The 27,347-nt window shown below is 38.3% G+C and overlaps 1 protein-coding gene across 1 annotated transcript; it reads right to left on the bottom strand.

Annotated features, from left to right (window-relative positions):
• Positions 1 to 201: 201 nt before the first annotated feature.
• LOC125243713 (cleft lip and palate transmembrane protein 1-like protein) lies at positions 202 to 27,045 on the bottom strand. The gene is made up of 17 exons (XM_048153526.1): positions 26,485 to 27,045; positions 26,296 to 26,390; positions 23,392 to 23,566; positions 19,656 to 19,777; positions 19,470 to 19,557; positions 19,225 to 19,342; positions 18,994 to 19,088; positions 18,594 to 18,678; positions 18,387 to 18,490; positions 18,237 to 18,281; positions 18,094 to 18,144; positions 17,820 to 17,902; positions 17,299 to 17,333; positions 17,146 to 17,201; positions 16,995 to 17,039; positions 5,686 to 5,801; positions 202 to 1,061 (listed from the first exon to the last, which is right to left on the bottom strand). Exons 1-17 carry the CDS (start codon positions 26,788 to 26,790, stop codon positions 977 to 979), a joined length of 1,704 nt encoding a protein of 567 aa, XP_048009483.1. The 5' UTR covers positions 26,791 to 27,045; the 3' UTR covers positions 202 to 976.
• Positions 27,046 to 27,347: the final 302 nt, after the last annotated feature.

The following is a 27,347-nucleotide window of genomic DNA, read 5'->3' as shown; positions in this document are numbered from 1 at the left end:
TATTTACAGTCTCGAGTCTGTACATACTGGTTTGCTTATCTGACGTCATCATCATTACTATTATGTCCCCTCCCTAAGTCCAGACTAAACAGGTCTGACTGCTTCCACTAATGGGTGAAACTATCACAACAAAGATAAAATTTTTTTTTTTTTTTTGTTTGGAGGTTTTGTTGAAAGGCAGTAAGATGAAAAAGCCAGAAGAAAATAATTCTGTAGCCAAACTTTAATAAAACATTCTTTAAAAGTCAAATGAAACCTATACAGTCAAATAGATGTGTAGCTGACTTTTTTTTCATGTAAAATTATACTTTCATAATAAACAAGACCAAATTATGCACATGACAAAATGATACTCTTTAAACATTTGCAATAAATACTGTACTGAAGCTTGCTATTTTAGAAAAAGAGTCAGTAACCTTTTTAACAGATTCACTTCCTGTTTAGGTGCACAGCATATCAGAAAGGAACTTCTGTGTGGACACTTGCGATTCAAATGCAAAACAAAGAAAAACTCAAAGCAGCCAACTCAAAATGTGTTTCATAATATGTAGAATGTAAGTTTCTGTTCAAAACAACTAGTGGGTGTTATTTTGGATGTTTTAAAACAGTAGTGTAGATTCAGTAATCACCGGTTTTGCCATTGCAGTCATTCTTTCAAAGGACGTAAAAGCCCAGGTGGCTGTTGCTGTAGTTTCTTTTAGAGCTTACATCACTTTTTAATTGTTGGATGGATCGGCCTGAGTGAATATTACACACTGATTTGGTCTAAAGCAGGTGTGCTCTGCTATTCTCATCAACTCTGGCTTGTTCAAGTAGGTGTAGCTCTGTGGGATTTTGCAGCAGACAGCAGGAGGCAGGATCATTACAAGAATACACAGAACTTTCGACGACTGTAATGCCCTTCTTCAGTGTTCTTAGCATTTCTCCTGTATTGCATGCATGGAGAGCGCAAGCTGTCAGAGAACATTGCGGACACTTAGTCTTCATGTGGCTTTCCTTTAGGTTTCTTCCTGTTTGGCGCCCCGTAATCACGTGACCTGGACTTGCTCACTGGGTAAATCCTGAGGACAGTGAAATTAACATTTCCATTACATTCCAATGGTTGATATTTGTACCCTCAATAAAGACTGGAAAAAATACTTCATAACTGTGGCTTATCAAGCTAAAAGCTAATGATAATTATAGTCAAGCTTGCATACATTTACCATTCAGTTTGGTGTTGGAGTCGTTTATGTTCACAAAGTCTGCATGCATTTGACCAAAAATCTCTATTTTAATATATTTCAAAATGTAATTTATTCCAAAGCTGAATTTTTAGCAGCCATTACTCCAGTCTTCAATGTCACATGATCCTTTAGAAATCAATCTAATATGCTGATTTGGTGTGCAAGAAATATCTTGGTGTCAAAGACTGACACTAGGGGGTGTACTTGGGAGCCCCAATCACCTCTGATACTTCCAACCTGGTCTTATGGAAAGACGTACCTGTGGGAACTTTTTTTGCGAGTCGCAAAAATACATACCATTGAGTACATATCACTGCAGTTTCCAACAGAAATGAACACTAGGCAGTAAAAAAGCAAGCGCTTTTAATCGTTTTCATACACAGTTACGATTACAGGGTCAGATTATGGATTAATAAAGACTTGTTTTCACGTCTCCTTGCACAATATTATGTTATGACTTCAAAGTGCTTTTTTACCTAAGTGCACGATTTGTAAGCAAATATATTTTGGACCTTGCATTGCTTAACCAGCTCCATATGTTTCGCTTTTCTGACATAACAAGCTTGCTCGGTAGCTCAGGACGAGGAAGCCTTGGGTACGAATCCGGGGAAAAACGAGTCACGGTAAAAGAGCTCAAAGATGAGAGAACAAAACAAGCTAAAACGGCATGATTACGGATGCTTTTTATGTCACATTTGCTTTTGTTAACACTATCGGGTAGGTTTAGGTGTAGTGTTGGTGGTATATTTTAAAACGTAATGGAGCGTTACACTTTTAGCATCACTCACCGGACAAATTTCAAATCAGAACTGTGGTGATTTGTATGAAAGCCAACGTCATAAAACCGTACCATATTCATGTTTATCTGTGTAAATGCTTTTAGCGCCACTCAGTGAACATTTCACATTGAAGTGATATATACACTATATTGCCAAAAGTATTGGGACACCCCTCCAAATCATTGAATTCAGGTGTTCCAATCACTTCCATGGCCACAGGTGTATAAAATCAAGCACCTAGGCACGCAGACTGCTTCTACAAACATTTGTGAAAAAATGGGTCACTCTTAGGAGCTCAGTGAATTCAAGCGTAGTACCGTGATGATATCATAACAAAGTGGAAGAAATTGGGAACAACAGCAACTCAGCCACGAAGTGGTAGGCCATGTAAAATCACAGAGCAGGGTCAGCGCATGCCGAGGCGCACAGTGCACAGAAGTCGTCAACTTTCTGCAAACTCAATAGCTACAGACCTCCAAACTTCATGTGGCCTTCAGATTAGCTCAAGAACAGTGTGTAGAGAGCTTCATGGAATGGGTTTCCATGGCCAAGCAGCTGCATCCAAGCCTTACAAGTGCAATGTAAAGCGTCGGATGCAGTGGTGTAAAGCACGCGGCCACTGGACTCTAGAGCAGTGGAGACGTGTTCTCTGGAGTGACGAAACATGCTTCTCTGTCTGGCAATCTGATGGACAAGTCTGGGTTTGGTGGTTGCCAGGAGAACGATACTTGCCTGACTGCATTGTGCCAAGTGAAACGTTTGGTGGAGGAGGATTATGGTGTGGGGTTGTTTTTCAGAGGTTGGGCTTGGCTCCTTAGTTCCAGTGAAAGGAACTCTTAATCCCATACCAAGACATTTTGGACAATTTCATGCTCCCAACTTTGTGGGAACAGTTTGGGAATGGCCCCTTCCTGTTCCAAAATGACTGTGCACCAGTGCACAAAGCAAGGTCCAAAAAGACATGCATGAGTGAGTTTGGTGTGGAGGAACTTGACTGGCCTGCACAGAGTTCTGACCTCAACCCGATAGAACACCTTTGGGATGAATTAGAGTGGAGACTGTGAGCCAGGCCTTCTTGTCCAAAATCAGTGCCTGACTTCACAAATGCGCTTCTAAAAGAATGGTCAAAAAATCCCATAAACACAATCCTAAACCATGTGGAAAGCCTTCCCAAAAGAGTTGAAGCTGTTATAGCTGCAAAGGGTGGGCCAACTCTATATTAAACCCTATGGATTAAGAATGGGATGTCATTAAAGTTCATGTGCATGGAAAGGCAGGCGTCCCAAAACTTTTGGCAATATAGTGCATTTTGCAACTCGCAAAAACGTTTTCACAGGTACGTTTTTCTAAGACCAGGTTGGATACTTCAGAAAAGGCCAATGAGAATTGACGAGTGGAATTTGCATGCACCACTCCCTGGACATATGGTTATAAAAGGAGGCAGCGGAGCTTGGGTGGCAGCTGCAGGCAGACGCCCTCAGCGACGAGCAAAAGATGAGTGCAACCTGTGTTTAATCACTTTGGTCTGCTTCTTTACTGCCAAGAACTGCTGGGAAAAGTCCTTGACAGTGTTGCAGAAGAGGCCTTGTGAGATGAGGGCATTGAGAAAGCGTACTTTGTTGACTTCCCTCATCTCAGCAAGGTTCAGCCAGAGATGGCATAAACCACTAATGTGGACATCGCCTGGCCGTGAGCCCTCACTGTGACTTTAGTCAGTCACCATGCTCAGTTCCTGCATTAATCCCGGCTCAGAACTACCCTTGTGCAGCTCTTTTAGAGCTTTAGCCTGATGGACCTGCAGGATGGCCATGGCATGCAGGGAGGAGGCGACCTGTCAAGCAGCACTACAAGCCTTCATCGTTAGAGATGAAGTAGTCGAGGGTAGTGAGGGTGGAAGAGCTTGTAAAGCGGGACAGTAAAAGGTGCCTTCCATGACTGAAGCAGTACAGTTCAAGTATACATATCAGGGATGGTAAACCCTGATCCGGCGTGCGTTTCCACCACCAACAGTACCCGATAGGCGTGGTGTATGCCGGAAAGTAACGATCGACACCATTCTCGCATGAAGAAGAAAGTGACAGTAAACAACAACGGAGGACATACAGCAGCTTTGTTTGAGCAAAGGCTGAAGGCTGCAAGGAAAAGCAGCTGGAAAATATACATTGTGTTGCAATGGTATTATGTTGTCATTCCTCTTGTAGCATGCGCAAGTGATAATTCTCTGTCAACCAATCAATGTTCTGCAGCGAGTGTAGCTCCACCCTTTTGGTACTGGTACTATTGGTACTATTATCCTAGGTACCCCAACGGAAGGGCCCCAAAAAAGTGGTACAGTACGGTTCGGTATTTTGGTACCATTCACAACTTCTGACAATGGAAACTGAAATAATTGCGCACCGTACTCTACTGTACTGTACCGTACCGCTCAGTGGAAGCGAGCCATTTGTGAGCTCTTCATGTACTTCCGGGAAGAAAGGCACTGGAGCCCAGACACCAAACATCCAACTAAGAGTGTTCAGGAAAGAGCGGAGGATTCCACTCCAGCATAATGCTCGCCTGGGCAAGCATGGCCGCCAAATCAGAGTCACACTGCACCCAAGGGTGGGAGCCCAGCTGAGTCTTCCGTATCAGAAGGCATTAGCCCACCCTCTGATGCTGCTATCGACAGCTCATCCGGAGCCCAGAAAGAGAAATCAGGTTCAACGTGACGTAACGTTAAACTCATCCGGGAACTCCACTGGGCGCAACGTTCGAGACGTGGAACAGGAGGCTCATGGGGATTGAGCAGGCAGAAATGCTCCTGTTGTTGCCCTCATATTGCCCTCAGTGCTAGCTGTGACAGCCTTGTGCATTGCAGAAGGACCACCGCATGGAGAGGCTGAGGTATTTTGAAATGACCCAAACACGTGAGGCAGCGATCATGGTCATCTGAGCATGATAAATATCAGAGGTGATTGGAGCTCCCAGGTACAACCCCTAGTGTCATTTTTCGACACGATGTCGAAGTGACTGACAGATAGGGAACATTTCTCATTATTATCAATCTTGAAAACAGTTATGCTGCTTAATATTTTTGTGTAAACAGTGATACTTTTTAAAGTATTTTTTGATGAATAGGTAGTAAAATTTAAAAAATGTAATAACATTTATTTGTAACATTAGTTTACAAAAATTACTGCTGCCAAACTTTTGAATGGTAGTTTACTGTATATAAATATTTATCTGATGCAATAAAACAAGGATTTCAATTAGGGTCACAGCATTAAACCTTATAGGCTAGACGTAATAAAATACAAAAGCTCTAAAAACAGCGATGAACCAATTTACTAAATATTTAATATAAGACTGGAAAATGCAGCAGGGACTAGAAAAGAAATCTGTGAATCTTTTGATTTAAACCATCCAAACTAAAACTGAAAGGAATCTTCCCAATTCTCCAGAGATAGAGGACAGTTTAGGATAATTTTATTAATGCTACAGAAACCTACTGGAAAAAATAGCTTGTTAGTGGAAAAGTGGATGCTGTTAGGAAAAGAATGTCATGTTAATGAAAATGTAGCAACATTTCTGAGACTGTTATTTAGAATTACTGTACAGAAGTTACTCCTGCAAGGGGCTTTTTGTGGATTGACTTGTTCACTCCATCCTATTCCACATGCACCAACTGTATGTTTTCCCACCTGCGCTGATAGAGGTAGATGAGGAAGACCACATCATCTCTGAAGCACGCCAACTGATGGGGTCCAGGCGTTGTTATTATTCCGCTGAACACATCACTGATGAACGTGTTCAAGCCCTGAGAAGGAAAGGGTCTCTTTATATTGAAATCTTAAAACTTCCTATTAAAGCTGCAGTCCGTAACTTTTTTTGGTTAAAAATGATCCAAAATCAGTTTTTGAGCAAGTACATAACCAGCCAGTGTTCAAAATTATCTCATTATTTTAGCTCGATTCACAATGGTAAGCATGTAATAATGTTTTATAATAAGAGCGACATGGTGGATTTCCGCGGGAAATTAGAGCATGCAGCAGTTCCTCTGTGCGTCATGACATCACGTCCATAAACAGAAAGGAAGGAGTCCCGTCCAGGCTAGTCGGTTTTATCATGTGAGGATGCTGCTCTTAGCAGATCATTTATAGCCTTTTCTCACAGCAGCTGAAATAATTAAACTTATAATTTTGATGGCGGATTGTAATCCAGAAAGGTCCAAATGACAATCCTCAGTGACAACTGAAGATTCACCCGTAGTCAAAAAGCAAAAGACTTTGGACTGTGGAGTGGATACAGAAATTGAAATCTACAGGTAACTCTAATAAACACTAAATACACACAGTCACGCAATGCTGATGTTGTTAACATTAACAATTTGAGAACAAAGTATAACAGTAATAATAATTTGCATGGTTTGGCATGATCCGAGCTAAGCGATCGTTAGATTTAATCATCATTGGCAGCGCGATTTATTGTAGGCCTAATGCTTTTTTCCTCAGTTGGTCAGAACAAAAGTGGCAGACATGTTACTTGTTCAGCTGATATTTTCCAGTGAAAATTCTTATATTGGTCATACTTTCAAGACGTAGAATCTGTGATTCTGAAGTACAGTATCCACACCGGTGCGGTGACTGACAGCAAGCATTAGATTCATCCGCGCTGACGAGCTGTGCCGAGGCACAACGCACGTACAGATAACTGTTCCGCATATGACTGCAATTGCAAGTTTCAAAGAGAGATGGTGACAAAGAGGAAAAATCGCGGACTGCAGCTTTAAGCACAAACAACTTAAAAAAAAATGTAAGATTGGTGTTCCCCATTCAGAACAGGTAATGTTCTGATATATATATATATATATATATATATATATATATATATATATATATATATATATATATATATAAATGTAATTTTACATATTTTACATATTCACATATTTTTCTCCTGAGATGTTTTTTTGCACCCAAAAGTCATCATTTACTTTATGGCCATTGAACTAAATGATCAGTTACCTTATTAAAAATAAGCTTCAGCCCTAACGTTAAGATCCTTCTGAAGGATATGCAGAGCGGTAGGTGCTACACACAGCCAGGAACATGTCTGATGACCTTTCACCAAGTCAGTGTTTCTCAACTGGTGGGTTGGGTCGCAGAGTGCATAGTCAAAGAAAAAAACATACGTGTGTGAGGTCTGAAAACGCGCTCTGATGACGGAAGAGATCACTTCCGGCGTCAGAGTGCATTCAGACCTCACACACTGTATGCTCAAGGCAGTTGGACGTAGAGGTGTATTAGAGGTAAAAAATTATATAAATACTGTTCGGATTCTCCAACAAAACTATCATTTCGTGTCTTAGGACATCAATGTGTCGTCACGAGCCGCAGGGTTTCATTTGGATTTGTCTGTGCATGTAGATGGAATTCCCATTGACATGCATTATATGACTGACAGACTGCAACGGTTGGAGTTAAAAATCATCATTTGTGTTCTACTGAAGAAACAAAGTCACCTACATCTTGGATGCCCTGGGGGTAAGCAGATGAACATCAAATGTTCATTTTTGGGTGAACTATCCCTTTAACAACCATGTGGGTCCCATGGCCAAACCAGTTGAGAACCACTGATCTAAATAATACTTCCTCCTCATTACCTCACAACTGTACGGGCAAGTCTCTTAACACTAAATATGTGTCGCTGATGTGTTAATGTGGATGCTCATTAGTAATGGGGAGTCGAATCCAAAAGAGTTGATTCCTCTGCTCTTAATAGCCCTAGAGCCATTACTTGTCTGAAAACGCTCACTCGTGTGTAAGAGAGCACAGAAACATCACAGTCATATAGTTTTATCCTACATGTAGCTTATTTACAATTAAATAACAGCCATTTACGTTGTAATTTTATACTGTGCCATCTTTTATTTTGTTTACCATGGTATCCTAATTTGTTTTTATAATCATTAAACTAATCTTAATTAAAAAAAAAAAAAAACTGCCAACAAGAATAAACACATTAATAAGTGTACATTATTGTGTGTATTTAGACTTGATTTTATTTTTAGTATCTTGAACGTGATTGTGTCCAAGCAGCTTTTTGCAGTATTACAAGAGATGACAATGTGCTTTTTTTTACCCTCAATTGAACATTTAGATGAATTAGATGAATTCATTAAGGTATACATTACCTTCTCTCTCGTTTATTTAACTCTGAAATAATATTCAACCAAGGCTTTTTCTCGTGACTTTTCTGTCTTTAAAATTAGGTAGTATTGGCAACAACTAGGAAACAATGGTGATGCATCATTTCATGGTAATGTCATCTCTAAATTGGACTAATCTGGCCAGTCACACTAAAAGTGTGTCGTTTTAATAAAGGTAGTTTTAGGCTTTGTGCTGGAAAAAAGAATAGCCTACATTTAGAGTGTAATAATGACAGCAATCTTGTATTCTTATGCTGCTGACCCTGTTTTGACTTAATGTAAATGAAGCAAATTGAGTTGATTTGCAGATTTGATTTGCGATGTCCTACAGAGTCGGGAATCAGAATTGACTCTGAAAAATATGGAATCAAACACCCCTAGTGCTCATGTGTTAATGCATACACAAGTTTTAACAGCTTGTGGTCAATTTAGTTTTTTTAACTCCTTTCATTTGAGTGCTGTGGGTTTAGAATGATGTGAGCTGCAAGTAGGCCTACAAGGCGTCTGCTAAGCATGATTACATGCGCAGCGGAATGCAAAAATGTCATCTATGGTCGCATTACATGGTTCAAGTGACCCAATTCCGATTTTTTCCTCCCATGTGGCACAGATCGGATATGACCCAAGAACATGTGTAGCAGGTGTGAATTTAGAACATTATTTTGTGATTCCACTTTCCTTGTCTATTTTTGGGTTTTTCTCTTTCTTTCTGGGCCGCCATGCTGATTTGGGGGACGGGCGCAATTTGCTTCTTTCCAGTCTGCATGAGTTTTCACAGCGGTAGGTCACACAAGTTTAAGTGGTGATTCAATAATGGCCATATTTTGTATAAAAGATGATTTCACATGATATACTTGTATAATTGTGACTTTGAGTTTGACCTCTGTGATGTACACACACATTTTGTTGATTATTTTCTTTCTTGAAGTGGTTTTCTTGACATTAATTTTATCTTTATCTTTATCAGCATTGTGCATTGCTGCCGCATGTTGCTCTAATTGCTGCATGAGTCCTCATATCTATTTGTGTTACCCAGATTAAATAAACGAGGATTTGATAAGACAAATTTCAGCGTTTTGAGAATTTGACAGAACACAATGCAGATAACACACCGCTACAACTGGTGCACATGAGTGAAGGAGTTGCCAGGGTTATAGACAAATGAGTGCACAGTGGTTATGGACGGTATTAATAGTCAGATAAATATGGGAAGAGGGAGGGGTGTACTAAAGTTCATCCAATCACATAAGACTGGTGGGGCTGATAAAATAAGTCCACTTTCCTCAACCCCTATTCAGACAAGACATGCTAATGAGCCGACATCTACTGTGTCTCAGTCTTGTGCTGTTTCTGATGATTCTGTTCAATCCTCTGATTTAAATGCTGTACCAGTGAATCTGATTAATGACATAGTAAAACAGATAGGCAGCAGCATTGGCCAGAACATTGCAACCTGTCTTGAGTCTGGGGTTTTTGGCCAAAATAAGCAAAGTGGTTCAACTATTAATATGAGTGAACTGTCAAAAATTTGCTTAATTGTTAAGCAAGATGTTAATGAGCCCCCATACTTTAGAGGTGTTGGGGAAGAGAAAATTTGTGTTGATGAGTGGGTGGAGACAGTAAAATGTGCTTGAGAAAGCGTGAAGTGCCCTTGAAAGACCAAGCTGATGAAGTACTGACAAAGTTGAAGTGCAAAGCGAGTGATGTAGTAAAGGTTGGACTGAGAAATAATCCACTAATTGACCTCAGTGATTGTCCAAAGCCATTTTTAAACTGATCAAAAACACTGCAGTGTACTGTGTATTCCTTTGGCAGATTTTTATGCCACCTCACCTTTGAAACTACTGGATTAGCCTGCACAATGCTTTTGAAATTGCTGGGGTTGGACGGAAGAGACAGGGAAAAACTCTTGATGACCCTTTGCGTGAAGTCACTGTGATGTTCATTCGGAACTACCCTGATCCAGAGCTGGCTCTAATATTCAAGTGTAAGCCACTGGATGAATAAACTGCAGCTGATGTGCAGGTTAGACTGGATGAGTATCACAGGGAGAGTAAGCTCCTACAACACAAGTCTAATGTACATGTGAGTGGCATTGCGTGTCAAGCTCAGTAAACGGATATTTTGTGTACCCATGGCTGTGGTATAGAGAAAAATACTGCAGTAGTGCCACCTCAGGATGCTGAGCAGTGTACTCAAGGTGTACTCAAAATCAGTCTTTGAGTTGCATGGTCTTTTGGAATGAGTTTTGGACCAGGGTTATAGTCAGCAGGCAACAAAAGTCTACATACCTCAACATAAAGTAAGGAGTTGTGTAACCAAACAAAATGGAGCATGTGAAGTATGTGGCGATGCAAGTCATGTACTTTTTCAAATACGTTTTCACACTGTCGAATAAACCATCTGTGCTTTAACTGTCATGACTCTGGCCACAGAGCATCAGCTTGCTCTGCCAGGACTGTCCACAAACCACAAGTTCAACAGAGCAGTCCTGACCCTGTCAGCTGGAAACTAGATGGCCCACATGAGGAGGGGACTAGTGGAGGGCCATGCGTAATGTCCCCTGGTAGTGGCAATATTGATTTGCCATCTTTTTATTGAGTTTGCAGTAGTGTTGATGACAAATACAAAAGTGATTTTACAAAATGTGCAGAGACTTAACACAAATGATGATCTGTTCTTTACTGATGTTTAAGTACACAATGTTGTTTTGCTTCGAGGCATGCTTGACAGTGGGTCTATGGCCTGTACAATGAGTACACAAGTCCTGTCCAAACTCATTGAAGCAAAATTACTTACCTCAGATGATGTATCTGCTCATACTAATTGGCTATGGTGGTCAGAAAACAAGTCCATTGTGACTGTGTGAGGTGCAGATAAAAGTGTTCGACTGCTCCTCCTCTGTACCTGCCTTAACTGTTGATAGGCAAAATGCTGAACTAATTTTGGGAAGTAATGTCATAAAATATTTCATTTATGACATGAAGATATCAAGTGATTTCTGTGGGAGAGTATCTGACTTGCAAGGCAAAGATTCTGATACAAGGGCTTTGATGCAACTCTTGTGCAATGTTGAGTCTTGGAAAGGAACAGATCTTCCTACAAAAGTAGGAACTGTAAAAATAAAACATGCCATCACTCTGGAACCCATGAAAGTGTGGGGAACAAAATCTTATCTGCGGGCAGTACAGTTGTAAGACTTTATTCACAGAATTTGCCTAAGCGATACTAAACTGCTCAGACTTCCTTACAGAAGGTTATCACCGAAGCTCTATGAGAAGCTGCGAGAGGCCTTAGATGATATGGAAGTGTGTGACATAATCAGAAAGTCAGTGAGTGATTATGCATCGCCTCTGGTATGCATAGGCTGTGCACAGGCTTCCACTGGCTGAATGCGTCCACCATCAAAGATGCACATCCTCTTATGCATCAAGTCGACGCACTTGCGGCTCTAGGTGGTAACACATTCTTTTCCACAATGGACTTAACATCAGTTTATTATAATGTGGAAGTATATGAAGATGACAGAAAATTCACAGCTTTTGCTACAGCATTTGGTCTTTATGAATATAACAGGCTTCCGCAGAGTCTGTGCAATAATCCTGCAACATTCATGAGGATGTTGATGAATGTATTTGGCGATCAGAACTTCATGAGCATGCTGTGCTATTTCAATGACATCCTCGTTTTCGCTCCTGATGAACAGCTTACTTTGGAATGACTAGAGATGGTATTCCAGAGGCTCACAATCTGAAACTGTCTCAAAAGATGTCTCATTTGTCCCATTTCATGAAACCTTTCCTTCCTTTTCGTGGACACACTGTGAGTAGTGAAGGCATAACTACAGATCCTGATATGGTTAGAGCTATTGTTGACATCACAGAACAGCATCTTATGGAAGATGGCACTGACTTTCCATCTCAGACAAAAATAAGGTAGTTTTTGTGGATGGTGGTTTTCTACAAGCAGTATATCGAATACTGTTCTCACATTGGTAGACCCCTTTTTGCATTAACATCAGGCATGACATATCAAAGGACAGAAATGTGTGATTGCAGGCAGAAAACATACCTCTTCTGACTGGACCCAGGAATGTAGAGATGCGTTTAGTGCGCTGAAACAGGCTTTACTTGAAAGAGTCATTTTGGCATACCCAGATTTTAGTAAACCCTTCTTGCTGTCTGTTGATGCTTCCAGTAATGGGCTTAGTGTGGTGCTTTCTCAGGAAGTGGCGGGTGGAGTGGTTGCTTGCCCCATAGCCTTTGATAGCAAGTCATTTAATTATGCCCATTCAAAATATCCAGCACACAGGTTAGAGTTTTTTGCTCTCAAATGGGCAGTCTATGACAAATTTAGTCACTGGCTAAAAGGTCAGCAGTTCTCAGTATGGACAGACAACAATCCGCTGACCCACATTCTTACAAAACCCAAGTTGGATGCTTGTGAGCAAAGGTGGGTTGCAAAGCTCGCTCCATATAATCAAATACATTCCTAGGCCTAATAATGTAGTCACAGATGCCCTCAGCCATCAATCGTTTGTGCGACCTAGTGTGTTCCACCGACTTGCAAAAGTGGTGCTCTCCTAGAGGATTCTTAGGTAGGGAATCTGGAGAACATCCAAGATGTGTTCTGCTAGTCATGGCATACTTTTGGCATACTCTCAGGAGGACATTTCTGCCATTCTGGACAGTAGTTGACAACAGGAAAATCATGTTCAGCCATATGCTTACCTGCTTCCACAGCTACTTGGGTCAATTGGGTCCATCTCGTTTGTCAGATGATCCAGTACTGTCAAGGCAGGAGCTGACAGATTTACAAGATGCTGTTCCTGACCTGAGCAGAGTGCTTTTCTTTGTGGAGCACAAACGTAGGCTGTCTAGGAGAGAGTGGAACAAGGAATCACCTGGTGTGCTCCGGTTTCTGAGACACTGGAACAAACTATCAGCAAGAATGGGTTTATTATATTGAGTCTCCAAAGATGTCATCACAAGGAAGAAGACTTCTCAGTTTATTGTCCCTGCTACTCTTCAAGATATAGTGCTCAAAGGAGTGCATGATGAAGCTGGACACCAGGGGCAACACAGAACACTATACCTACCCAGACATTGGTTCTACTGGCAAGTGATGGAAAGGGATGTAAAAGAGTATGTAAGATGCTGCAGAAGACGCATTGTCAGCAAACCAGAGCCTGAGGGGAGAACTCTGCTTGAAAGTGTTAAAACATCAAGACCACTTGAGCTGGCTTATATAGATTTTTGGTCTGCTGAAGACTCGTCCAATAAGGCTGCATTTACACTGCAAGTCTTAATGCACAAATCTGATCTTATGACCATATCTGATTATTTGGCCAGTGTGTTTACATTGACTTTAGAAGTGTCTGGTATCCGATATCTGTGTTTACATTACTTCCTGCCCCAAAATGATCGTCACTGGTAGTTTTAAATGCATATAGTAGACCCTCTGGTTTTGTTCAACCAAAATTATATACCAGTTATCAATGTAAAGCTGCTTTGACACAATCTGCATTGTAAAAAGCGCTATATAAATAAAGGTGACTTGACTTGACTTGAGAGCGCGCACGAGAGAAAGAGAGCTTACAGTGAAGCTTTTGGCTTATAAGAAAAACAACAAGGCGGTCTTTTAAATTAACCGGGCAAAGTTTGAAATTCAGCTGCTGAATATATGTGTGTGCGCAATTTCTTTCACGTTAGACAAAGTTCCCACATCAATATAGAGCTGCAAATTTTTAGTGCGAGTGCATACAAGCACGTCTGCTTCATAATACAACATTGAAGCTATCTTTTAGTGAGTAAATGTGCTGCCCTCGCCTTGTGATGGCTTGGAATTACAATGGGAATCGGATATGCGTGTTTTAATGTAGGTCGCATGTTCAGAGATCAGATATAAAACCACATTTGGAAGTGGCTCAGATCGGATGCGAAAAAATCGGATCTTGTGTGGATTTTTGTGTTTACACATGTGCACCTAATTCCGATCTGTGTCAGATGTGAGCAAAAGATCTGATTTTTTTGTGCCAGTGTAAACGCAGCCAAAGTCTCTGGATGTATTAGTCGTGACAGACCATTTTACTAAGCTGGCACAGACTTACCTTTGTCCTAATAAATCCACAAATGCAGTTGCGAAGCAGTTATGGGACAACTTTCTGCATCTACGGCTTTCCTGAGCGAGTAAAGAATGAGTACATTCAGATCAGGAAGCAAGTTTTAAATGCAGCCTGATTTCTGAAATGCTTCGGCTTGCTGGTGTTCAAAAATCCCATATGACTCCTTACCACCCGATGGGTATCAGGATCATTGAGAGATTCAACCATACATTAGGCAACATGATTCGTGCCTTACCACTTAAAGGTGCTCTAAGTGATCCTGGGTGGAGTAACTTCCTGTTGACGTTCGAAGTGTTGTCAAACAAAACAGAGGCTAGCTAGACCCTCCCTCCTTCTCCTCCTCCCCCTCCCCTCCATGCTTCTTGAAACAGTCATGAACGTGCATTTAAAATAATTCTTGTCGGTTATTGGCTGGGGGCACTGTTTATGTTTCGTGGTCCAGGCTGCACCAGTTTGTTTTTATTGCCATTTTTGGAGCTTGTGGCGACTACAGAGACCGCATTTTTTACAGTGTGTTCAGGGGACAGGCAGCTAGCGGATAGTGAGGAGATGTTTGCTGTATGTGACAAAAAATGTTTAGGCCTAAAAACGCATGACATCACTTAGAGCACCTTTAAAGCAAAGCACAAATGGCCTCAAATTATGAAGTTTCTCATTTTTTGCTATAATGCCACAATTCATGAGACAACTGGTTTTCCTTCATTCCAGATGATGTTTGGTACAACTCCCAGGCTGCCTATCGACATGATGTTTGACTCTGTGTTGCTTGATGACAAGGTGGTCAACTATAACCAGTATGTGCAGTCTTTCAGAGATGATCTTGCACAAGCTATGAAAGCAGCCCAATATTCTGCCTCAAAACAACAACAGAGGCATGCAAATCTCTACAACAAAAAGCAGAAAGGTGCTCCAGTGAACATCGGTGATGGAGTGCTGCTGGCCAATAAGGGTGAGTGTGGCAAGAGGAAAACTGCTGATAGATGGGAGAGTCACATCTACATAGTGACAGGAATGAACGATGAGGTTTATATTTTCCAAATCAGAAATTATGTAACTGGAATTGAGAAAGTTGTTCATAGAAATCTCATTATGCCAGTGAACTTCCTGCCTTTTCAGAACAAGGTTTCTGAAGATGATTCATGCAAGAATGTTGCCTCAAGTAGGTCAAGTCTGTCTGTGAGCGAAAATGTGGAGCTGACATTGCCTGTCAATGAACCAGATGAGAGAACGATGGCATGTCTGAACCCCCAGAAGTTGGCCTTTCTGAATCTGATTCTGTCCAGTTAAGTGTAGATGAATGGCCTAGTAGCCTGACTGTACCGCATGCTACAGGCCTCAATGGACAGACCTTTGAGACAGAATGCAGATCTTTGACATGCAAGCCTGATGTTGACAGGAACATTGATCAGGCTGATGCAGGTGTACATGCTGATACTTTAGCCAATGTCTATTTGAAACAGTGTTCCAGAGCTCCTTCTGGTCAGGGTGGATCATTAACTGTTAAACTAGGTGTGGGATGTTGGTTAAACCAGTCATTAGACTGATCCAGAATATGCATCAGAAGGTTTTGTCTGGGTTGTAGTGTTTTTTGTTTGTTTATTTGTTTGTTCATATAGGTGTGTGGTACTCATATTTAAAAATGATTAAATTCTGTAATTAAATTTTAATATGTATGATTGTAGTACCATTTACAAGTGATCCAAAAGAAGATAAGATTTTATGAAATGCTGTGCAAAAAATGCCCTCTAAATGTATGTAATATGTAACAGGCATGTTATTCCTGTGAGTGTTAAGAGGCTCTGCTACACTCTTACGTTTCTAATTCTGAAAAGAATAGTCTTACGACTGGAGTATTTAGTGTTTCATGTGACATACAGTATTATCTCTTGGTACTATGGTACAGATTTTGTTTCTCTTGCTTTCCCTTTTTTATTTCAAATATGGTTACATGTACCTGGTTGTTTTTAGGCTGACTGTGTAGCATTTTGAAGTTTTATGTTTGGGTTCTTTTGTTGTTTTGTTCATGCGCAAATGGAAGTAAGCAGGGGGGAGTGTAGCAGGTGTGCATTTAGAACATTATTTTGTGATTCCACTTGCCATGACCATTTTTGGGTTTTCCTCTGTCTTTCCGGCCACCATGCTTCTTCATTTTGCTTCTTCCCAGTCTGCATGAGTTTTCACAGCAGTAGGTCACACAAGTTTACATGGTTATTCAATAAGGGCCATATTTCATGTAAAAGATGATTTCACATGATATACTTTGTACACGTATATGTTTTGTTGATTATTTTCATGAGCCCTAATATTTGTTTGTGTTACCCAGGTACATGCAGTATTGTTATACATTCTTAAATTGTAAGCAGGAAAAAAGCACATGGATTCCGATATTCTCAGATTGGTTTCAGGCCTCATTTATGAAGTGGAAATAAAGTGGAAATAAATCTGATATGAATTGGATTGACTTTTAAAAGAAGATGTAAGCTGGTCATCAAAAAAATATCAGATATAGTCAAGAAATTGAAACTGGGCATCAAGACCTGCAGTGTAAATGCGGCCTATGTGAGCAGCCTCTTAGTTTTAATGGTCTTTTTGGACTGGGTTGTGAGTTCTGAATGTGTCAGTATATTGTGAAAAAGATCACAGAAAATCAATTTTTCATTAAATTAACTGTAACATACCTTATACATCAAGATGGACATCTGGAGGTGAGCCACTGATTTTAACTGTGGAGAAAAGCAAAAGACACACTTAAGGAACATTCAGAGGAAACAGTACAGGTAAAAGACAACTTCAGTAGAACTGTATTTTAGAGCTGGACAATAAACAAACCTTGTAATTGATGAACAGCTGAGGAACCATTGACAGAAATCCAAACGCATAAACACCTTAATGTTTAAAAAGAAGAGGAACTTTCATTTTGACCTCCTTTGTGCAGTAAGTAATAAAGTGTGACTTAACACTTTTTATTAATAAAGCTCTTACCACTAATAAGGCCATTGGTTATCCAAGAGTACCAACTATTGAGAGTATACAACATAATGAAAACATAAATACATATATTAATATATACAATTACAAAAAAAAAATTGTGAACCTTTTTTTTGTGAATTTTCCATATAAATATGACCTATATAGACAAAAGAATTCAAATAGAACCTTCTGATTTATGAGTTGAGTTGTCAGGAGAAAGGAGGGACAACACATTTTCAAGCTGACATATAGAACTGATTCACAGTTACATGGAAACATGTAGTTGCTGTTGTTGCTGCTCAAGGGCGTCAAAAGAGATAACAGCAAAGATGTTCACTGCTGGATTATTTAGCTTAATAATTAAGTTAAAATATGCAGTGTTATTTGTTTAACTGGATGTCTCTTTATCTAGTTAGAGGACTTACAGGTAGATTCAGTTTCAAAGTAGGTCAAATTTATTGAAGATTCTTATGGGTTCACAAACTTTCCAGTAGAGAGAGAGAGAGAATACTTTATTAAAGTAAAAATGTTACCTTTTATTTTGGAGATACAAGTATGAGTATATGGCCCCACTGATACACAATGGATACATCAGGTATGACAAGAACTTCATGGCCTGTACAAGTAAAGAGAATGTCCTTGTGAAACTACTTAAAAATCAGATTAAAAAACATATTTACAGGCCAAAAAAAAAAAAAACCTGTGTCAAAGAATGTTAATTCTACAGGACCTCAGAAAACAGGAATAATAATGATCTAAATGATTCAATGAACAAATTTAAATGCTTCAAAAAGAATTTGCTCTCACCTTAGAATCATAGTCTTCTGTTGCACGCTCAAAATCATCCATTCTTTCATCCTACAAAAAACAAATTACAATAAGTAAGATGAGTCGCATATTCCTAAAAAAGACCATACTGTGCTTACTAAGTATAAGTATTAAACACTTACATGAAATGTGGGTGAAAGTGCTAAGACCTTATTCACTTTCCATAACTACAAAATCAAGAACAAACGATAGTGGAGGAAAAGTCATGTTTGGTTTAAACCAAAGATAAATGCCAGCAGTCCAAAATGAGCACATTTCATCTATTTTTATACCTCAATTAGAGCTGAGATCCCAGTGGGAAGCAGAATAAGCCAGCTGGATTGCTCTTCTAGTAGATGGAGGAATATTACAATGGTGCTGAAACATCTCCACACAACTGCAAAGACAAACAAGATTTTATAGCCATTTTTCCCAACTGCGACAAATTATTTGTGGCTTTTCTTGTCACACCAAAATACAGCAGCTATTTTTTTCAGTACCTGATCTTCTAGAAATACCAGCTAAACTCTTCTTTTCTCGCCAGAACCTTATGTCATTCTTGAAGGCAAAAACCTCAAATGAGAGCTGCAAAACAGAATATTCCATTATTGATAAGATAATAATAATATATAATAATAAACAGTTTAAGTACATTTCACAGACAGGGTTTAGATCAAACCAGGATTAGGCCTTAGTTCAATTAGGGCATTTAAGTGGCTTTATAAATGTGTCTTCGAAAAAAAAAAAAACATAACTGATGTGCATCTTGAGACAAAACAATGGCAGTGACATTTTAAGTTGATTTCAGTTAAAACAGCTCAAACATGAATTTTAGACTGGAACTTGCCTTAAACCTTGTCTGTGAAACCGAACATACATCTCTTTATAAAGTATTTTTACATGAAATGCAGGCACTAGAATGGACAAAGCCAAGATGTGCAGCCCACTCTCAACAAACATGGCTTTAATTTCATCAAGATTCTGCTCCGAAAATCCTGAAAGAAGGAAAGTAGAAAAACATGCTTATGATTAATACAGAATTAAACATTAAACCTGAGAAAACTTGAGAATCTAGTTATTGAATTATTTTTGTATTTGATGCATATATGTCATGCATTTTATGTCACTCACCAAAATGTTTGAGTGAGTATATGACAGCTTGTATGTGGATCCATATTCTGAATTTGCGTAAGGTAATGGTGTCATATGATATTGTCAGCGGGACTGCTTTTGTGGTGCTGTTTATCTCCTGTGTAATTTAACACGTAAACTTGCATTCATAAATTAAACGCATTAAATAATTTTTTTCATTTCAAAATCTTACATAGAATCGTCTTTTTATAACTGTCCTTTTTTTTTTTTTTTTTTTTACATACAATTAAGTCCTTTAATCGACTTCTTAGTTCATCAACCAGTATAAGTGGCAGATACAGTTTCTTTTTTTCCTTTTTTCCATCTTCAACTCTGAGGAAATAAAATGAAAGTGAAACAAACAGGGTTGGATGTCCAGGTAAGATATTAGACACAGATACACATTATCAAGGTTTCAGATAATAACTCACATTTTCATATAGCGGCGAAGGTCACTGGGCACCGCAGCACTGTTGAAGGTGAAATCCTCATTCATCACGTTCAAGGTAAGTCGTGATCTCCAGTAAGAAACAATCTGCTGCTCTTCTGGTGCCTTTACACAGGAAAATATCCACTTTCAAGTTCTCTATTCACATCTATCATGGTGTATTTGCACACTGTAAAAATACTTTTTTGATTTTAGTCAACTAAACTTAATTTACTGTGTTTATCCAATTGATTTGTCCAATGTATTTAAATTGACAAATCAAAAAAAAAAAGTTCTCTCAACTTTTGGGAGTACGTAAAACTTGGTCCCAAACTCAGTTGATATTTGATTTTTTTTTTTTGCAGCATATAAGCTTTGGAGTAGAGAACATATTCATTTAGTACATAGGCTATGTTTTCACAGATTGATGAAGTAAGATAATACTTCAATTTACTGTATTTTTATACAGTTTTATATGGAACTTGCAGCCATAGTTGACTAATGATGCTTTTGAGAAATGCACATCTGGATAATCAGAATCATCTAAAAGCATTAAAGGTGCCCTAGAATTAAATATTGAATTTACCTTGGCATAGTTGAATAACAAGAGTTCAGTACATGGAAATGTCATACAGTGAATCTCAAACTCCATTGTTTCCTCCTTCTTATATAAATCTCGTTTGTTTAAAAGACCTCAGAAGAACAGGCGAATCTCAACATAACACCGACTGTTACGTAACAATTGGGATCATTAATATGTACGCCCCCAATATTTGCATATGCCAGCCCATGATCGAGGCATTACACAAGGGCAGGATGTCTGGATCTGTGCACAGCTGAATCATCAGACTAGGTAAGCAAGCAAGAACAATAGCGAAAAATGGCAGATGGAGCAATAATAACTGACATGATCCATGATTACATGATATTTTTAGTGATATTTGTGAATTGTCTTTCTAAATGTTTCATTAGCATGTTGCTAATGTACTGTTAAATGTGGTTAAAGTTACCATCGTTTATTACTGTATTCACGGAGACAAGAGCCGTCGCTATTTTCATTTTTAAACACTTGCAGTCTGTATAATTCATAAACACAACTTCATTCTTTATAAATCTCTCCAACAGTGTAGCATTAGCCGTTAGCCACAGAGCATATAGCCTCAAACTCATTCAGAATCAAATGTAAACATCCAAATAAATACAATACTCACATGATCCGATGTATGCATGCAGCATGCATGACGAACATCTTGTAAAGATCCATTTTGAGGGTTATATTAGCTGTGTGAACTTTGTTTATGCTGTTCAAGGCAAGCGTGAGCTCCGGGGGCGGGGGAGCACGAGAATTAAAGGGGCCGCAACCTATATATCGGTGCACAGTTAATGATGCCCCAAAATAGGCAGTTAAAAAAATGAATTAAAAAAAATCTATGTGGTATTTTGAGCTGAAACTTCACAGACACATTCAGGAGACACCTTAGACTTATATTACATCTTTTAAAAAGAAGTTCTAGGGCACCTTTAAATCAACTTTATTTGTACTTGAAAGTAAAGTTGATTTAAAGCTTTTAGTTGATGCTCTTATCCAGATGTGTGTTTCCCAAAAGCATCATTAGTCAACTATGTTCGCAAGTTCAGTTGTTACCAATGTAATTAAACGATTTGGCAATTCCCAAAACTATAGTTCCAATGAACATTCACAAACAGTGTTGCAAACTTGTGTGGTTGGAACTACAGCCCTAGAGCTGAGGTTAGAAGCACAGTTTCCTGCTAAAATGACATGTGGACATAATAAATCATTATACTGAGCAAAATAAGCAAGCTGACATTCAATACAATCTATTTATTTCATTTCAAATATATACAAATATATACAAAAAGTGCGCATATGTGTCACGGCTGTGACTGTAAAGAGCGCACGACAAAGGAGTAACAAAATAGTCTTTAATAAATTCAAACGGGAAATACATAAGAGATCGCAGGAGAAAAAAAAACAGACAAACACATTAATACTGATGCCATGGAACAATAAACAGACAGAAAATACACAGAGAACGTAATCAAAAGAGAAACGGAACAGGTGCGTGGAATTAGGAACTATGGAAACTAATTAACAAACAGAGAAACTAACTAGGAACCCAGGCAAACACAAACAGAGCTGAGTGAAAACTAAACAAAAACAGAACATACATGTTACAATATGTATATGGGAGTATTGTCAGTACATTAGGCAGTACACTTTAACCATATTTCAAAGACAACAGAAGTAATTATTAAATTACATATAAACAATATGTAATTTGTACATACTGTACTTAAGTATGTACTTAAGTCTCACTTAAGTGGGTCTTAATTTAAACTAAGTGAATTTAATATAAGTTAAAACTATAATTTTCCTTTAATTGCAAATAGCATGCAGTTAACTGTTTGAAAACATTACATTCACTTAAAGCTGCAATCCGAAATTTTTCTTGGTTAAAAATTTTCCCAAATCAATTTTTGAGCAAGTACATAACCAGCCAGTGTTCAAATCTATCTATTTACCTTAGCCCGATTCACAATGGCAAGCTTATAATTATGTTTTCTAATTCTGTAATTTCTGCGGGAAATTCGAGCTTGCCGCCGTTCGTCTTTGTGTCATTACGTCACATCTGTTTACATAAAGAGTGAGTCCCCAGCTAGTAGGCTATATCATGTGAGGATGCTGCAGGATATGGATCATTTATAGCCTTTTCTCACAGCAGCTGCAATAATTAAACTTATAATTTTGATGGCAGATTGTATGGCATGACAAATTAACGTTAGTGATTAGACTCTACAGAAAATGAAATCTACAGGTAACGCTAATATACACTAAATACACACGGTCACGCAATGCTGATGTTGTTAACATTAACAATTTGTAACAAAGTATAACGGTAATAATAATTTGCATGGTTTGATGTGATATGAGCTAAGCGATCATTATATTTAATCACCATTGGTATTGCAATTTATTGTAATGCTTTTTTTTCTCAGTTGGTCAGAACAAAAGTGGCAGATTTGTTGCTTACTTGTTCAGATGACATTTTCTGGTGAAAATTCTTATTTTGGCCATAATTCCAAGACTACAATCTGTGATTCCAAAGTACCTGTACAGTATCCATATCGGTGACTGACAGCCACACATTCTCCTCAAAACATTAGATTCATCCGCGTAGAGGAGCCAAGCCAATGCACAACCCATGCAAATATGATAATTCCGCAAATAACTGCAATTGCAGGTTTCAAACAGAGATGGCGGCAAAGAGGCAACTTATGGACTGCAGCTTTAAGTATGTTCTTTTAAACATATTCCCCCAGTTTCACAGACAAGGCTTAAGCTAGTCCTAAACTAAAATGCATGTTTGAGCTTTTTTAACTGAAAGCAATCTTAAAATACGTGCCATTGTTTTGTCTCAAGGGTATGTTTATAAAAGCTACTTAAATATCCTAATTAAACTACTGCCTAATCCTGGCTAAGGCTAACCCCTGTCTGTGAAACCGGGCCATTATTTCAGTAAAAAAGTAGTCTTTTTAAAAGTATGCCAAAATGTACTTCTTTTTTATAAGGTTAATTAGGGCAGCAATAAACTGCCACAATATTTGACACCTGATTTTTCCTGAAGATTGGGAGGAATTCAAGTATTCTGAACTTGTATGGATACAACAATGATAAAGATTGCTGAAGATGTGTGGGCAGTAATAATTGGCTACAATACCTCACGGTTAGTGGTGGTTCCAGACTGAAGAAGGATCACCTGAGAGGTGAGACGGGCCACGAGCCGCACATGTCTGCTGTCTTTCCAAGGCAAAACTCCACTCTTGTGCACAAACACCACAGCATGGAGGGTCCCATTGTTTTGGGTCATCTCAGGAACTGCGACACTCACCTTCCTGTAATCACAAAACATTGTATGCTATCATTGTATGGAACCAAAACAATGCAGTTTCAATATTCACATACAATAAAACTGGTAAAAAAATTTAAGTAAAAATTTCTAAAATTGTATCAATTTCTCACCAGATCACCAGTTCTGAGCCGCAGTGTACTTTCTGTAACTAAATGGTAAATAAGATTGTCATCTAGCCCTACCAAAAATGTATTGTGGTGATCCTATGGTACTGTGATGGTATCACATGATAAATACCATGATACTTTTATATATACTGGTACTACACATTTAAAAAAAATCCAAATGTCATTAAATTATTATTAAAATCAAACCAAATGGCATGTGCAAGGAAAATGGTTGTTTTAGTTATATAACACATAGAATTTAGAGTGCCACATAAAATTATTTGATTATTATATAAAAAAAAATACATTTTTAAAAGAAAATAATTAAAAAGAAATAAAAGAATGCATTAAAAGGAACATGAGGGACATAAAGAATAAGAGGCTTAAAATAAACATTTGCAAACAAATTATGTTTTCTCTACTAACTAATAGAACTAATTACTTTTAACTGGTCCCAGTCAGAAAATAGTTATTTTGTTATCATTTAAAACCTTGTGTAGGCATGTTCTCATCAACAACAGAACAGCTACAATCATTTAAAAAGTTTAATTACTTTTTTTTTAGCTTAAGTCTGCTTAATTGAATGGAATGTGCACTTGTATTGTACTTCAAATCTTAAAAAATATAAACTGCACTTGCAGATACAACCCCATTTCCAGAAAAATTACCTCTTTAACCTTTATTTAACTGCCAAAAGTACAAAAAGATTTTCAATGTTTTCACTAACCAACTTAATTGTATTTTGTAGATATGAACAAATTTAGATTTTGATGGCTGCAACACACTCCAAAAAAGTTGGGACAGAGGCATGTTTACCACTGTGTCACCTTTCCTTTTTAATTACACTTTTTAATCATTTGGGAAATGAGGATACTGATTGTTGCAGTTTTGCCAGTGGAATTTTTGCCCAATTTCACCTGATACAAAACAGTCTGAAATTGGGATTGTAATATAATATTAATGAATAAAAGGTCACTCAAGTGCATGTTTCTATCTTAACACTCTTAAAGGGATAGTTCACCCAAAAATGAAAATTCTGTCATCATTTACTCACCCTCATGTTGTTCCAAACCTGTAGTTTCTTTGTTCTGCTGAACACAAAGGAAGATATTTGGAAGAATATAAGTAACAGATCACGCCCCCCATTGACTACCATATTATTTATTTTTTCTACTCTGATAGTAAACAGGGGGCGAGATCTGTTTGGTTACTGACATTTTTGCAAATATCTTCCTTTGTGTACATCAAAACAAAGAAACTCATACAGGTTTGAAACAACTTGAGGGTGAGTAAATGATGACAGAATTTTCATTTTTGGGTGAACTATCCCTTTAAGTACATTTTTAAAAAGTGCACTTTGTAATGTCAAATTAAAAGTTTGTTTTAAATCATTATAGTTTAAAAATATTTTGTCATGCTTTAAAGAAGTATACATTTTAAATGTACTAAATTGCAACTTCATCTTCACAACATGTGTTATTACAAATAGGATATTTAAAGGGTTAGTTCACCCAAAAATGAAAATTCTGTCATTTATTACTCACCCTCAGGCCGTTCCACACCCGTAAGACCTTCGTTAATCTTCGGAACGCAAATTAAGATATTTTAGTTGAAATCCGATGGCTCCATGAGGCCTGCATATAGGGAGCAATGACATTTTCCTCTCTCAAGATCCATAAATGTACTAAAAACATATTTAAATCAGTTCATGTGAGTACAGTGGTTCAATATTAATATTATAAAGCGACGAGAATATTTTTGGTGTGCCAAAAAACAAAACAAAATAACGACTTATATAGTGATGGCCGATTTCAAAACACTGCTTCAGGAAGCTTCGGAGCATAAATGAATCAGCGTATCGAATCATGATTCGGATCGCGTGTCAAACTGCCAACGGCTGAAATCACATGACTTTGGTGCTCCGAACAGCTGATTCGACACGCTGATTCATTATGCTCCGATGCTTCCTGAAGCAGTGTTTTGAAATCGGCCATCACTTTATTACTCGTTTTTGTTTTTTTGGCGCACAAAAAATATTCTCGTCGTTTTATAATATTAATATTGAACCACTGTACTCACATGAACTGATTTAGATGTGTTTTTAGTACATGAATGGATCTTGAGAGAGGAAATGTCATTGCTCCCTATGGAGGCCTCACTAAGCCATCGGATTTCATCAAAAATATCTTAATTTGTGTTCCGAACATGAACGAAGGTCTTACGGGTGTAGAACGGCATGAGGGTGAGTAATAAATGACAGAATTTTCATTTTTGGTGAACTAACCCTTTAAATACATGATATAAATCCTTGTCAGTACATTCAGCAGTAGCCTACTCTTTAAACCATATTTCAAAGACAACATAATGAAATTATATCATAAAGAATATTTAAGCACTCTAAAGTTCAACTAGTTGCATTTAATACAAGACATTTTCCTTGAACTGCAACTAACATGTTCAAAAACATTACATTAACTTTGCTATTAAGTATTTTATATTCTTTTAATGTAGGGCATATTGTTTCCGTAATAAATACTCTTCTAATTATGCTTAAACTTAACTGATCTTTTCCACGCGGGTAACAAACCACAAAAGGTCAGCTTACCTTTCAAACTTGGTGTTTATATCAAATCTGTCCACTTTGAAAAGCAGGTTGTGTCCAGCTTCATCACTGGGGTCCACAGCGGAATAGATACTAAGCTGTTGAGAGATTACATGCAGTAACTGTATCCTTTTAAAGCAATGGGCGACTTACAATACATTTGACAAAGACAGTTAAGTGAGATACTCTCACCTGAAGTCGAGGCTTGACAGTGAGATAAGATGTAACGCAGCTGTCCCCTTTGGCGCTATCACAGGGTTTGGTGTGAATGAAGCCGTATATGGCCCAGCAGGTATGGAGGACATACACCACCAACACCCCAAAAATCACTTTAGTGTAAGACATCTTGAACTGCGAGCCATTTTTGGGCTTAGAATAGCACGACGGGAACATCGTAACGCCACGCCAAGTCGTTGTTGTAAAGGGCACGAATACAGAACAAAAGCTTTTAGCGTTTTCCCTTAGCTGGCAAAGCACAGCATCACTTGCCTCGTTCATTCATTCATTGTGCGCTCGCGGAGGGGAAATGATGCAGAGTCTTGTTCCAGGCGCTGTGAAAGCATCAGTGCTGCAGCGAGATGATGTTTCAGTGAATGACAGAAGGCATTAAACCATCAGAGCACAAAGACTGGAGCGGAGATACTCATTTACATCAAATTTCCCGAATATGCAACCCCTCGATCTCATATACGACCAGCATCTTAGAATATTGTATTTGTGGGCAGGTTTGAGTGGGATGAATGCGAAGAGCGCCACCCTGCGGTCGCAATGAGAATATGTGCTTGTGATTTTTTTATGTTCAAAAACGGAGATTTTTCCCTCTAAATAAAAGACATACATGAATAAAAAGCCAAATATAAATAACAAAAATAGATGCATAAGCAAAATGCAGAAAAAAAAATAACAATAAATGTATTGTTTACATTTATGCATTTAGTAGACGCTAAAAGCACTTCATTAAAGAGCCAACTATATTTCTAATAGGCTATATAATGTCAGGTTTATAAGATAACTAGGTTAGGAAGCAAGCTAAGATTTGAAATGTTTAGTTAAAT

The sequence above is a fragment of the Megalobrama amblycephala genome, linkage group LG13 (assembly GCF_018812025.1).
Source record: "Megalobrama amblycephala isolate DHTTF-2021 linkage group LG13, ASM1881202v1, whole genome shotgun sequence".
Lineage (NCBI taxonomy): Eukaryota > Metazoa > Chordata > Actinopteri > Cypriniformes > Xenocyprididae > Megalobrama > Megalobrama amblycephala.
The sequence above is the reverse complement of the archived record's forward strand: the minus strand, read 5'-3'. Positions and strand labels throughout refer to the sequence as shown.